A 15,760-nucleotide genomic window follows, 5' to 3' on the forward strand; every position below is an offset into this window, starting at 1 on the left:
TGGTGTGGGCCTGAAAGAAACAGCTATGGCTGGAGTGTTAACAGGAAACAGAATTTCCATGCATTTTAGTCCCTAAGGCCCCCAGCACTGTCCTTTCCTTGGCAACCTGGATAACGCTTAAGAATGGGCTCCAGTGTGAGCATCAGAGTTGGAAAGGCAAATCTAGAAAGCCCTCGATCACACCAGCGTGAATGCTGGCTTAGTTTAGGATTACATACCTTATGGCAGCAAAGCTGGTGGGTTCCATTGTGTGCCTATACAAGTATGGTATCAAACAGTAGAGGACCAGCTTGCCGTTATGATTCAAGTACTGAGCTACAATTTGGGAGACCCCACTGTGTCACGAGGCTCACTGGGTCACTGGGTGACCTTGGGACAGTCACTCTCTCAGCCTAACCTACCTCACAAAGTTGCTGAGAAAGCAGAATGGCAGAGGTGAGCCCAAAGTATGCTGCAGTGAGCTCCTTGGAAGAAGGGTGAAATAAAAACGTACTAAACAAGCTATTCAGAGTGTCATCCCAGGTGTACAAAGAACACTCAGCCACATTTTAGTAGCCATATTTTAAAATGCTCAGCTTTATAAACAGTATATCCATTGCTAGTCTTGCAATAGAGTTTGGAGGCCAAAGGACTAGGGAACAGAAGCAAATTCTTGGCTAGTTTTACTGCAGTATGGGAAGGGTTAGAGGGTCAAACAAGGGACAAGGATTAAAACTGCTCCATTATCATTTTGAATCTTTATCACACCTATAGATTAAAGTACTAATACCAGAGAGTAGGGATAGTGAGTTCATAGATAAGGTTAAACCTTAGGCAGGTTATAACAGAAACAGGAAAACAAATAACAAAACAAACTGCAGATTGAGTTTACATATAGGTAGGACTTAAAAAAACAGGGGATCCATTTTAAACTAAATCTAAAATTAAGGTAGGGTTTTTCCCCCCTACAAGAAAGCAAGTAGCTACATGCTTGCTGTAACTGCTGAGGCTATTCAGCTACAGTCCCTTTCATCCAACCCTAGAAGGCTAAAATAACTTTTGAAATTAAGTTAGCGCTTGAAGTAAAAGGCAGACTGGGAAGAGCAGAAGTGCAATACCTATTGTTAATCAACCAGAGGCTGGCTCACTCATTCATCCTCCTTTATTGGGTAGTGCCTGGTTAGGCTTGGGGGTGGAGAGAGAGAAAGTTTTGGCCCAAGCTATTTATTTAGGGCTCCTAGAAGCAGGCATCACTCCAATGATGAAGTGTCTAGAACAGGGGAATGAACAGGCAAGTTTAGTAGATGTACAAATTCAGCAACAGGGTAAGAAAGCCAGGGCTCTGGTCTCTCTGTGTACCTAAAATGGGGAAGCATATTTTCCACAAACAAATCTACATAAATAGGAATTTTATTTTAAAGGGGGGAGTAAAGGAAAAGAGCCATTATGATGGTTGAATACCAGTAGGAAATTGGGAACTATCAGACATATGGCACTGAGTTCAATAGTTATGACTATATGTCAGCTCGACAAAAATAATGGGTGTGTGCTTAGTGCAAAAGTGCTCCTGGTTCTCAGAGAACCGAGTTCACACCCTTGAGACCAAGGTGGCTAACCTGGAGAACCAGAGGCAGTCAGTTAGTCACATTCCTTGTGACTAAGGAATTCTGAGGATGGCTGCCCGCCCCACTGCTGGCAGGGACTATGAGGGTCAAAAGGAAACACCATCATGCTGAAGAAATGAGGAATGCTCCCTCAAAGGGGACCCCTTCTACAGCTGGTAAACAATGGCCTTTTCCACCAATGGCCATCTGGACAGGGAGGGAGGAGGGTTATTATTATTCAGTGATTCTTAGGTGTGTAGACCGACATGGTGACTTGCCTGTCTGGTGTGAAGGTAGTGGACATTACACATGGTCAACACGGGCTGGAAAACAGAGCTGGGAAGAAGCCGGTGGTGGTGGTGGTTCATGTTGGCCCCAACAAAGTGGGGAAATGTAACTTTGTAGTACTGGAGAAAAAATTTAGGCTGCTAGAGAGGAGACTCAAGGGCAGGCTCTCCAAGGTAGTCTTCTTAGAAGTGCTGCTCTCGTGTCCTTACAAAGATTATCAAGTTTGCTTAGTTGGACAAGCTCATTCAAATGTCACAAAAAATCTATTTTGCATATTACTATTTTATGTTTTCTGTCAGACTGCAAGTAAACAAAAATAAGGCAGTATGAAGGGAGACATCTAAAGCCTAGAAGTACTGTCCTAAATCTTTATTTAGCTTGTGTATTAAAAAACCCACTGTTCTTAGAACTAGAGAAACCATTTTTCAAGTGCACACTTCATAAGGGATCAACATTAGTCTTAATTTTGAATGTCATCTATAAGATGCCATTAGTCAAGACCTAATTCTAGCAGCTGTAGAAACTATTTTTAGGTCTGAAATTAATCCAACAAGTTTCTGATTGTGCAGTCTTTTAGCTTTACCTGCTTTGGCATGTATGAAGTCAATCTCACACTTCTGCAGCTTCAGTGATTCAATAGCAAACCCAGTGACATGGCATCAAAACCACAGTATAAACTAATAACCTAAAGAATGAAGACAACACCTTTTGAACTGAAACAATTCCATGCAAATTCCTCTTGGATGTTTTTCTGCCTTAATATTAGAAGTCAAACTAAAGTTCCAGTGCTAGAACTCAAACTAAAGTTCCACAAGTAAAAAACAAGGGCATGATCCAACCCAAATTATTATTATTAACACATAAAAAACAACAGAAATTAAGCACATTTTATTTCTCAATTGAAATAAAACAAAGTTATCAGAGTGTACAACAAATTCAGCACAAATATTTTAATATGCAATACAGAACATTACCACAATTATGGCATATAGTACTGCAGGAAACTCTGGACAGCCATAAAATCAATTTGTGTAGATAGCGAAAACACTAAAAATAAAGTGCAGAAAATGTATTCAAAATTACTTATGTGCTAAGGGTAACTGAGAACATTTTAAAAGTTGAAGCTGCATAAAGACTTCACAAGACCTGATGCAGTCTGTTCTATAACATACCCAGGACAGAAAGCTTTGTGATTACTATCCAATTGTCCTTCCTACCAGGTTTCTCCATTGTAATTTTCAAATTATCCTCCCAATACTTTGCCCTGATTTAGACTAATTTTAATTTGCAAGAAGGATTTTGAACCATGTAATTTATGAACATAGTTGTCTGGTTTGGGGAGAGGCTATAGGGCAGTGGTAGAATAACTGCTTGGCATATAGAAAAAATGCCCATGTTCAATCAATTTTAAAGGATCAGGTAGTAAGTGATATGAAAGATCTTGACCTAACATATTGGTCACCAGCTGCCAGACTGAATAGACCATAGTGACCCTGATAGACCAAAGATCTGATTCAGTATATGGCAGTTTTATATGTTCATGTGGTTGAACTTTCTAATCATACAAAACACAGCATTCAGTTCACAATCATCTGAGGGTTGACTACAATGTCTCTGTATAATCTTTTCACATTCACTCCAACAGATAAACTCTGAAGACTTGTCACAAGAGTTATGAAGGTATCACAGTGCACCAGTGTGGATGGTTCCACTATGGACAATAACACCCTCAGAAGTTTGTTACAAAAAATTAAAATGCAGATGTTTTCTGTTTAAGAGAATGACCAGAACATGCATACATACACGTCTTTTGGTTTGTTTTACTATCAAGTCACAGCTAACTTAAGGGTAAGGTAAAGGTAAAGGTATCCCCTGTGCAAGCACCAAGTCATGTCTGACCCTTGGGGTGACGCCCTCTAGCGTTTTCATGGCAGACTCAATACAGGGTGGTTTGCCAGTGCCTTCTCCAGTCATTACCGTTTTACCCCCCAGCAAGCTGGGTACTCATTTGTTAACATTGCAACTTACAAGAGCTTCAAATGATCTTTCCTTCAGCTGTGAAGATAGTAGCTGTTTTCCCTGGAGCACTCTAATATTAATTGTAGAAAGCATCGTTTATCAGAAGACTGTTTAGCAGTGGCTATTCTTATTTGGGCAGTCAGGTGCCAACACCCACCATTTTGGACAAATTAAAAAAAAATCTTGACTGGAACACTGGCATAGAAGAGGGGAGAATTCTTAGGGTTTCTTCCCTCTGTCCAGAGAGAAACCTTGAGCACTGCATACAACACTCAAAAAGTGGCGGAGGCAGGCAGACTAGAAGGCATAGGCAAATTATTGCATACTAGAAATGTGTGCGGTGAGTTCCCAACTGGGCAAGGCAAGGCTGGGCCAAGCGGCCAATAGGGAGCCGGGCTTTGCACGGCTCCCCATTGGTCGCTTGGCCCTGGAGTGACACTTGGAGGGCCCAATCAGGAGCCGCTTTGCGGCTGCTGATTGGGCCCTCCGAGTTTTTATCCCGGACAGAGCCCGCCCTTTCTTCTCCCCCTTAGGGCTTACTCTTTTATTTATTCTGCTCCGCAGGAACGGTTAAAGATTGGTAAGCAACTGTTCCTTTTAAATGCTGTGCCTCAGTTCTCCCATACACAAGATCTGGATAAACAAAGGTTTGGGGCATTAGGCTGCATGCATGCGAGAACAATGAAAGGGATAGCTCCACCTGGCAAATTATTCTAAAATGCTCAACAGAAATGAAGATTTGTTTCTTTTGGAAGACAGACGAATCAAGAAGGGAGCAACTAAAAGGAGGCAAGAGTGGATTTTAGAGGAAAAAAGAAGACCTGGGCCAAACAAAACATGAACAATTGCCTGTGCCTTTCCTATTTGTCTATAGGATCTAGTTAGTAGTCAGAAGTTCACCTATGAATATGTAGGTTCCATTTATTTTTAAGTAATAGCTGCTGATAGATCTATGTTCCATTAATTTGTCTGACTTTTAAGTGCATATAAATTAGTACTGCTTTACTTTTCAGGACTGAATTTCAGTAGCAATTGTACATTACTTGTACAAAGCTGCCCCAAATTTGTTTTTCCTTTTGACCTTTCAAGTTTGCAGAAAATGAGAAGTTTTTGGGAAAGGAGAAGACACTGCAGCAAATCTTGTGTCAGAAGGGTAATTTTTGAAAAGGGAAATGATGGGAGGGGGGGATTTCCAATTGGAGCTTAGTCTCCATTCCACCTTGTATTCAGCTTGTGATCCTTGGCAAGTAACATCTCCATAAATCCCAACACTGTTTCCAAAAATGGCCAGCCAACTGCCTCTGGAAAGCTTATGAGCACTGCATAATAGCAACAACCTTCCTCTGTTGCCTGCATCTAGAACAACGGCTTTCACAACTAGGGTTTTGTGAAGCCCTGGTGTTTCTTGACAGCCAGGATGGGTATCCTGAATGGATGGGAATTAATTTATTTTTAATATATATGTTTGTTAAACATTTATCGGATATGACCATATATGGTCATGCTCACACACACCTCAATGGCCAATGATGGGCATGGAGGGGGCAGGAAGGGGAGAGGCTTCAGGTGCGCATGTACACAACTATGCTTCCCAACCATATCCTGCATGATTGTGCCACTTCTGGGGTTGCTTGAAGCCTGAAGAATATTTCAGGGGGTTCTCAATGGTAAAAAAAAGTCAAGAAAGGCTGATCTAAAACATGGAGTGCTTTGTTGTTGTTTTTTAAGTATCATAGCTGAGAGGAGGGCCTTCCAAGGACAGATTCTGGGGCAAATCAAAAGATGATTTGGCTGGGATATGCATTACCTTCATTTCTGGATGCGCCAGCTGCCCATGCTTACTATATGTGTAATGGACTTCACAGTCACAAGGTAGAATTGGCTGTATGTGGCCACTAATCATTACACAGGACTGAGGGGAAACCCAGCGGTGTAACAGCATGACACATCAGGAACAGAAATATAGAAATAAAAATATTTTCCAGTTTTCTTAATACAGGCACAATCACTGACAGGCTACACTGGAGTACCTGTGGTTGTTCAACAGATTAAACAGGATCCTTAAAAAGCAACAGCAAATCTCAAATTCATCACAAGTCAAATAACAACACCCTTACTGTTAATCCCGAACACTGATCACCCTTGATTTTGCATTCACTTCCCTCTCACACTTGGGATATTGCCCCAAACACCTCAGAAGTGTTTTTTTGTTTAACAATACACCTTTTGCATTTGGAAACCATAACATTAGAAAAATGAGAACAGTGCTTTTACCATTCCTTGATATTTATATGTTTTTATTATAAATCTCAAATACTGCATTCCTACAGCTGCTAAATGTCGCTCTGTACAAAGCTTTTCAAAAGCAAGGCTAGTTACAAATGTCCCTTTTTTGTTTTTCACTTCATCGTGGGGCTTAAATATAGCATCTCACCACCTCTTTACAATATAAGAAGTTGTTTAAGTCTCAGCACTTTTTGACCCGCGCTCTTCCTATCTTTTTGTTCATTTATATCCTCTCTCCTTTCTTACCAGCTGTCCCAGCCACCCGAACAAGAAATCCTACACATTTTCAATCTGCCTTGGAATCATGGAGCTTCTACAGAATATAAACCTTTAAACCGATGTCAAAAAAGGATTTCGAAGGGGAAGCAATATTGGAGTGAGCGAACTTCTATCCTGGTGCACAGATATCAGCCGGGAGTAAAGCACAATATAGAGTTTCTATTTGCGGTTCACAACCAAGCCCAAAGCGGGGGGGGGGGGGGGGGAGTATTCAAGTTCCCTACTCTTCGAGCCGGGCCTCCCTAGCCTCAGGCTGGACAAAGAGCCTTGTTTCGAGCTCCTTTTCCCAACTCAGAGCACAGCAGCCTCTCCCGCCCCATAAAAAACGCGGCTTCTTTCTCAGCCCCAACAAGAAGCCGGGCTTAGGGGGGCTATCTTGGGCCTTTGCCTTCAGGGCGACGAGCGGGGCAAAGGTCTTTCCAGGGCCAATTACAGGCCGCACTCCCGCCCTGCCTGCCTGCCTGCCTGCCTGCCAAGGGGAGGGTAAAAGCGCTGTGAGGATCCCCCTGCCCACCCCCAGCAGCCTCGCCACGGCCGGCCTCCCTCACCAGGGCTCCCACCCCGGGGCCCTCCTGCCTCCCCCACCGCCCTGCCGGTCCGTCGGTCGGGTACCCGTAAAGCAGCGGCCGCCGCTGTCGCCGTGTCCCCGCCGGCGCTGGAGCACGAAGTAGCCGCTGCTCTTCTGGGTCACCCACAGCTTGAGGGCGTTTTTCAGCAGCACCTCCTCGGGCTTCAGCCACATCTTCCCGCTGGCTCGGCCGCCAGCCCGCCGGCAGGTTCACATCGCCCGGCGGCCGCCCCACGCAGCCGCTGGACCTCGGAAGCCCGCCCGCAGCAGGGCGACGGCCCCCCCGGCCCAGGGGAGGAGCCCGCGGGGCTGCCGAGCCGAGGCGAGCCTTCCCCTCCGGAGCGGCTCCGATTTCCTCCGCCGAGGCCCCGCCGCTTCCCCTGGAACCACTTCAGGCAATCCGGCGCTGGAGTTCCGTCTGCGGCGGCAGGCGAGGAAGAGACCTGCTCCAGCCGCGGCCACTGGGAGAGAGAGAGAGAGAGGGAGGGAGGGAGGACGGGGAAAGGAAAACCCCTTCGCCTCCAGCGCCCGCACGCCGCCCGGACTCCTCGCCCTCGCCCGCGGGCGTGACACAGACCGCTTCCCGCCCCGGCCTCTCCGGGCAGGCTGCGCTAGTCTTTCGCCCCGGGACGAAACCAAGCGGGTAAACAAACCGATACTGCGCAGCGGAGAGGGAAGAGCGGTTCTGAGCCTGTGCAGAAGGCGATGCCTCCCTGGTGTCGGCGGGTCATCGCGCTGCCACACCCCATACCTAAGGCTGAGGAGGGGAGGCGCTTCCTGGGGAGGGAAGACGTGGCTTTCGGGCTCTCTGCAGCCTGTGGGTTCGGGACACGAAGGCAGTCTTAGGAACGCTGCCGAAATGGGAAGGGGCGACGCGAACGTGAAACTCAGATCACTTGGACTGCATCTCCGAGTTAGTTCCTGACAGGATTCACACGTGCAAATCAATAGCAGCGTCCTGGCGCGACTGTTGCTGTACCGCCGGAGCAGAGTGTGTACAAAGTCAACACGTGGGAAAGAGGGAGGGAATTGTCATGGGAAATTTGAGGTTGTGGCTGGTGAAGTTCTGCCTGCTTCAGGTGGCTTTTCTAAGTTCCTACCACCTTCCTGCGAGGAGCCATAAGGCCACCTGACTGCTTGGGAGGGCGTTTTAAATGATCAGGAACAAGCCAAATAGAACAGCCCTTGTCTACTGCAAGCCAACACTGCAGGGGCCACTAAGCCCTGCGGCTCCAGTAATGGGGCTCAGCTCATCTGATGCTTTCCCTTTGAAACTCACAGTAGTATAGGTGACACTAGTTGCTAACGATCTGAGCCATGTCATCCCAAGGGCCATGGGCCACCAGCAGTCCTGGCCCCTAGGACAGTGGTCCCGAACCCCCGGTCCGGAGACCGGTACCAGTCCATGGATCAGTCGGTACCTGGCCACAGCTCCTCCTCATCCTCCTCCCCGGCTGCTGCCTCAGGGGCTGCCCTGCCACTCTGCCACCAGCTCACCTTTGGTGCTCTCTGGCAGCTGCCATCGCTGGGGATCCCCCTCGGCATGGCACTGCACAGCTGCTGCTGGCAGCACCCCCAGCGGGCGGCGGGAAGTCATGGGCGCTGGCGGGAAAGCAAGCAGAGCAGGGGCTCAGGCAGCGGCATCCCTCGGCAAAAGACTACCCCCCTGGGCCTCAGTAAAATTGTCAAGTGTTGACCGGGCCCCGGTGATAAAAAATGTTGGGGACCAGTGGGCATTTCCCTGTAAATTAAATGGCCAATCTGCCCATTCCACTTGAGACTGTTAATACAGTAGTAGTATTAATACATTGTTCCATTTCTTAAAAATAAACTGGAGACTTGGGGTACCCTGTTGTTCTAGCAATATGCTTTGTATGTGGGAGGGCCACTTCATCTTTGTAAGATTTATAATAGCCCAAAAAACCTTTGTAAGATTTATAATAGCCCCAAACTGGAACTTCTTGCTAGGAAAGCCCTGTATGCTAAAACTGAGCTATGAGCTATACATGACTTTTCTGTGCCAGGTAATATGGCCACTGTGCCTAGATCCCATGCAAAAATCTTGGGTGGCAGTCAGGAATGGTGCTGTGTCAACATCTGAGTCTTTAGGACAGAGTCTTGAGTATTTAGGACTGAGTCCTTCCTAATGCCGCAACCCTTTAATACAGTTCCTCATGTTGTGGTGACCCCCAACCATAAAATTATGCAGGTGTTCTTTCACATAAATTAAACCGAAACTGACCAATGGCATGAAGATCCGTTGTTCATGATTGGATATAAATTGTTTTTTTCCCAGGGTTTCTCAGTTCAGTTCTGCCTCTTGTCCCACCATGCCGATCTTACTCTTTTCCTCTGCTCCAGACAGACGAACGCTCACTCTTGATTTACCCTGCAAGGCTGCTGTGTGGATGCCCCCCTGCCCAAGCTGCCTGCTCTGCCACGACCCCTGTGAAAGGGTCATCCGACCCCCAAAGGGGTCCCGACCCCCAGGTTGAGAACCACTGCTTTAGGAAATGACAAGGATTCCAGTGCCGTTGACCTGTTGCTGTTGGGGTCAAGGTAATGGATTGGAATCCCTCTCTGAGCCCCATCGCTTGAGGATTTGACCACCTCGTCTTTTTGCATTAGCCTATTCCCATTTATAATTGTTTTCTAGAGGACAATACTCATAGGTCAAGTTTCATTTTGTCTGGGATACATCACTAGAGGGAAAGATGGTATCTCCCAGGAGTGGGATTCATACTTTCCTCTATTTCTATTGCCTGCCTTGTCTCCACAGAGCTCCAGCCTGGGACTGGGCTTAATTTGCCTTGTAGCTGATGTGCTTTCTTGTCTCACTTGTTGCAAAACATTTATTTCCTTGTTACATCTCTCTCCCAAGGACAGGGCTTCCTACAGTTGCATGCAGTCTTCTAAATACTAGGCTGGGCTATGAAGGAGCAGGATGGGGAAGAGCTGCCCCTCACAACAAATCATTGATGACATGTGTGGGGAAGAAGGAAAATGTTAGTAATGCACTTATGATTTTAATGACTGGTACTTTCTACAGGGTGTGTGTTTTGGACTCCATGACTGATGGGTATCTACAATTTTTACAGTAGCTACATGAATGGGGTTCATTTCAGAGTGGGGTTCACAGTGGTGTCCATCTTAGGCCATAAGTGAGATGTCATCTGATATGTGGGCACATTTATAGGGATTACATGTAGTTTGGGGAAAAAACTGGAGATCAAGAGGAACAAGATTAATCAAAATGTATCTAGCTCCACAGTGGGTTTTGTTGACTTAATTATTTTTCCTTTTATGATTTCCATTTGGCTATCTGCCTGCCAAACTGTAACTTGTATATCCAAGATCATTCAAGATTGTTTTGAAACTAAAAAGAAGATTATCCTAAATGGATAATAATGTTCTCTTACACAATATTATGTCTCCCCACACAGATATGTAAGAATGTTCTGTGGTATGCTTGTTATTCTCTTCCTTCACAATTCTTGGAATGAAATAATAAAATTTCCTTCCTCTTCTTTTTTGCCGCAATGAAACAATAGGCGCACAGACCATTTGGGTGCTCGTAAGTCCTCACAATAATTCTCTTTATCTCCGTTATATCCCATTCTGGCTGTCCTTTTGACAGCTGGACAACAGACAGGAGCTTCTGAACAGCAGTCAAACAATAAGAGCATACACTGAGTTTCAGAAAAGTCTTTGAAATCTGAACAATGTCAGAATTCATCTGGTTTACATCAATATTGTTATCACTGACCAGAACAATATGGAAAGTGTATGCCATGCCATGTAACTCTGCTAGTTAGTAATATTTTCTTTTATATTTCAAACACCTTGCCTGGGGGCTTCTCAACCAGCAGAACATGTCAAAAGCAGAGGAGGGAAAAAAACCTTAATAATATGCTGTCACTGAAGTCTCACCAGTTCATTTAATTAGAAAATTACCAGTCACACTATATTACAAGAGCAATCTCAGGCTCTTAACTTGGGTCAATTCTCCTGTTGTGGTGGATGCTCCTGGGGAAAGCTGATCTATTTATTTATTTATTTTCTATACCACTCCTCCCCACAAGCAGGCTTGGGTAGCTTACATAAATAAATAAAAACACAGTTAAACCCAGTATGCCTCCCTGTACCCTCTTAAATACCCTCTGCCAGTCTAACCGGATTTTGATTGTTTTTAACTGTGTATAATTGGCTGGATGCTTGTAATTGTGTCCTTGCATCTTTGCCATTTTGTTATCCATCTTCAGCTTGTGACGATAAGTCATGGTTATTTAACAGTATTTAAAATAAACTGATAAAAAGCACTTATACTGTGCCATCCAGAGCAGAGTTGACTTCACTTGATTTAGGAGGGTATTTAGGACTGCTACTTTTTGCCACCTGTTTATCCAGGGGCAAGGAAGAGTTCAAAACACCCCCAAACCTCACACCTGACCTCCCAGGGGAAGTACCACTCTGTTTAGAATGGGATGTGCTCTGAATTCTGGTTCAACTCGATTCTTATTTCACAGCACCCTTTTCTTCTAGACTGTGTTTCAATTTGTTTGCCCCTCTACAGTCCTTGACTGTCTCCAGATACTGGTTCAGCACCACAACTGGGCCCCTGAGATAAGGCAAAGAGAAGGGATATGTGTACATAAAGTGCTGTCAAGTTACATATGAGTTATGGCAACCTAAGCAAGGGGCTTTCAAAGCAAGTGAGAAGCAGAAGTAGTCTGCTGTTGCCTTCCTCTGCAGAGTCCTCCTCGGTGGTCTCCCTTTCCAAGTATTGACACTGCTTAGCTTCTGAAATTTGATGAGGGCTAGACTGAAAGAAGAGAACTGTCTATTATCAGTATATTAATGACATTTCATTCCAAAACATATTTTCCAGCTTGCAGATGTTAAATAGCATGGAGAACAAGGCAGAAACGTGGTATCGCAGATCAGTGGCTAAGGTACTAATGTTGGATCTTCAGTACTCTATCCTCTAGAAAGGACCAGAGCCAAAACAAATGAGTACAATAGACTTTATCATGTGAAAATCAACAACTGATGGGAATGGGCTGCCAGTGGAAATATGGACTCTGACAGAACTGTCAAAGTTCCACTGGGCCTGCAAAATGACACTCTTCTGCCAGGCTTATGGTTAAGGCCATGATTGTCTGAAGACTATACAGGCCTCCCTCCCTCATATTTTAGACCATCATAGCTGTAATCTCCATGTTAGGGCCAAGGGTAGCCCTGCCTAGAGCAAGTTACAGTAATCCAGCCTGGAGGTGATGGCTGTGAGGATCACTGCTGCCCTCTCAGGGCCAGATAAGGTGCTAGTAGCTTTGCCTGCAGCGGATGCAAAAATTACGGGCAAACTACATTTGTGACCTGTGTCACCCCCAGGTTCTTCTTGGTGGTGCACGAAGCTGTTCATTTCACTCTGTCAGGGCAAAGGAGGCACGCTTCCTCTTCTGGCCCCTTCTTCCCCAGCCACAGGACATCCGTCTTCGAGGGGCTGAGTTTCAGATGGCTCTGCTGGAGCCTTCCTGCCACAGCTTGTAAACTAGATTGCTGTATATGGGAGTTGCTTTGGAAAGTAATTTGGAACTACAACAAATAACTGCAATTGATTTATACAACCTATACTCTGGCAACTACATGGAATTTCATACAGGTGGGTTGGTTTGAAGTAGCAGGGAAAAAAGTGAGTCCAGTGGCACCTTTCAGACCAACAAAGATTTATTCAAGGTGTGAGCTTTCATGTGCATGAGGAAGTCAGAGGAAGTGTGCATACACACAAAAACTCATACCTTGGATAAAAATTTGCTGGTTTGAAAGGTGCCATTGGACTCAAACTTTGTTCCACATTGGATTTGTTTTTTTACAGGCCCAATTCAAGTGTTGGTTTTAATCTTTAAAGCCATAGATGTCTCAGCTCCGGGATACCACCTGTCAATCTGTCTGAGTCCTGATATCATCTTGTTCTACAAGAAGCTGTTTTGCCTGAGGCAGCAGGATTTGGATACTCAGGAAAACTCTCAGACGCAAAATATCTGTGCAATACAAATATAGTTTAAGCAAGGAAAAGAAACAATCCACAAGATAAACAAAAGACAGCGGTCTCTTAGGCTTCCTACAGCAATAGTCATGTCTCTATGTCTGGTTCCATGGCACTGACAGGTCTCTGATGAAGCCCATTCCTTACCTCTTCCTTTTTAATACTCTCTTCAGTCTGTTACATGCAGCCTCACCCCAGAAATCTGCTGAATCATGCTGGTTTGGGGCTAAGGCCTGCACCTGAAACTCTTAACCCTTTATTAGGAAGGCTGAATAACAAGGAGGAAGTCGTCCTGTAGAATAGGGATTCTTGACCAGTGTGCCACGGGAGCCCTCAAGGTGTCCTATAGTGTGTGTGTGTGTGGTGGTGGGGGGTTTTGTTATTTTTATTAATATTAAAAAATAATATTTCCCCCCTTAGATGGCCAGATTGACCTGCCCTCTTCTAAAATGGCCAGTGATGGGCCTGGAGGAGATGGTAAGGGGAGGAACCATTCAAACCTTTCCTGGCAAAGGTTCCTCTTACTTTGAGTCTACCTGGCAGTGGCAGCTTAACAAGCAAGGTGTTTTTGTTTTAACTGGAGGGGTGACAGAGGGGCTGGATGCAAGACTACAGAAGGCCTCTGGAGAGCTCCAAGGCTTGGGAGGTACCAGAAGTAAATAACACAGAAAATCACATACGAATATGAAACTAGCCTCATACAACAGGCATTTTTAGGGATTATTAGTGATTCCAGACACGCTATAAACAAATGAGAGCTTTCTAAACAGCCCAGTGGTTTTAAAGAGTTAAGAGTTCACTAGGATTTCTCTCTCTCATCTAGATGGCTTTCTTTCTCTACTATTCAGGATCTTGGCTGTGGATCGGTTTGTAGTTCTTTGAGAGAACTACAGTTGGAAGTTGGCAGCCCTAGCAATATAGATCAGTTGTGTCTAGCTGATGTCACTTCTGGGGGTACGGCACAGAGGTGTAGCCAGCTGACATCTCTTCTGGTGAGCTCTAAGCCTGAAATTTTTCCAGGCCTGCCTCCAATCAAAAATAAAGGCCTCTGTACTGACATGCTTGAAGCCCTGGTTAAGATCCCCTGATTATACCACACTTAATCTTCCTCAGGGATTATTCTGTGTTGGCACTTACACATTTGGACAAGCCTTTTGAGGCAATGCACCCTTACATAAATGCAGTGGGAAGGACCTACTTAAGGGGTTGGTTTCATGTTTTTAGTTGTAAACCGCTTGAGCATTTTTATTGGAACAGCAGCTTAGAAATGTAGTTATTTATTTGAACATTTCTGATTCGTGCTTCTCCCATTAAAAAACAATATGGCACACAATATCTATATCAAGAAGCACAATAACAGGGGTGGCCAAACTGTGGCTTTCCAGATATCCATGTCTTCAGGACAAGAAGCAAAGCAGAGTGCAAGAGTATTTCCAAGCACAATCCTGATCTTTCAGAGAAAGTGCAATGGCATCTAGAAGATCTCCCAGGTATTGGCAATGACCCATGGTACTTTTTTCCAGCTTCCATTGATCCAGCAGCTGTTTTCTCTGCTGGAAGATCATGTTCTCACCACTGCAATCCACTGCCAGTGACCTCTAGTACTTTAATGCCCATTATGCCCTTGAACAGAAATTTCTGGTGGTATAAAATGTCACTGCCAAACCTTTTCTGGATTTAAAATGTAATATCACATTATGGTGGTATTAGTAAAGGTATCCCCTGTGCAAGCACTGGGTCATGTCTGACCCTTGGGGTGACGCCCTCTAGCGTTTTCATGGCAGACTCAATACGGGGTGGTTTGCCAGTGCCTTCCCCAGTCATTACTGTTTATCCCCCAGCAGCAAGCTGGGTACTCATTTTACCGACCTCGGAAGGATGGATGGCTGAGTCAACCTTGAGCCGGCTGCTGGGATTGAACTCTCAGCCTCATGGGCAGAGCTTCAGGCAGCATGTCTGCTGCTTTACCATTCTGTGCCACAAGGAGGCTCTTAATGGTGGTATTACATTATATTAAAACTACTACATTAACTTCCTGTATGTTTTCAGGCACTTTGTGCCAGTGGAAAAATTAAGCAGATCCAATGCATGTTTTTTCCTTAGCTCACTTATATTGATTGCTTTGTTTTTCTTTACATGTAAAAACTTGTTAATACACGGCTGGTTGTTGCTTTATTTTAGATGTGAACATTGCAGGGCTCAAACATTGGAGCTACAAAAGAAAGTCAATAGGTTTTTTCCCCCTGCGAACTGCATTATATCACTGCAATTAATCATTAAAATTATATATAAAAGCTTTTAGCATTAAGGTAAAATAGAAAGAGCAGAACAGGACTGAAGAAGTCCCTCATAGTTTAAAAGCACTAACAGCTGAATCTGGAACTGTGGGCCGAATGAGAAAGGGTCACCCACAAAGCTGTACTTGACTTTTGGAAAAATATCAAAGAGAGGCAGGCACAGGTCGCTGTAGGGGAGTCCAACAATAAAGAAGACAAAATAATAAAACATTTTAAAAACAGTCATTTATCTAAGCACTACACTTTCCATTATTTAATCTATAAATATCTATGATCTATAATGATAAATAATGTATACAAATATACCATAAACAGTTTACTTTGTTTCTGAGAATAACCACATTGGCATCCCAAGCCAACAGGCATTTCCTTGGATGTAGGAAGTGAAGCAGAC

General features: G+C 44.7%; 1 protein-coding gene across 2 annotated transcripts in view; it reads right to left on the reverse strand.

The window, feature by feature from the left end:
• TBC1D8 (TBC1 domain family member 8) overlaps nt 1–7,503 on the reverse strand; it is a 41,157-nt gene extending 33,654 nt beyond the window's left edge. For both annotated transcript variants that reach the window (XM_077343533.1, XM_077343532.1), the window contains exon 1: nt 7,068–7,503. In XM_077343533.1, coding sequence (XP_077199648.1) covers nt 7,068–7,197 — 130 coding nt within the window. In that variant the 5' untranslated portion in view covers nt 7,198–7,503. The remainder of the gene's footprint in view (nt 1–7,067) is intronic.
• Between the last annotated feature and the right edge of the window lie 8,257 nt (nt 7,504–15,760).

The sequence above is a fragment of the Paroedura picta genome, chromosome 6 (genome assembly GCF_049243985.1).
Source record: "Paroedura picta isolate Pp20150507F chromosome 6, Ppicta_v3.0, whole genome shotgun sequence".
Classification (NCBI taxonomy): Eukaryota; Metazoa; Chordata; class Lepidosauria; order Squamata; family Gekkonidae; genus Paroedura; species Paroedura picta.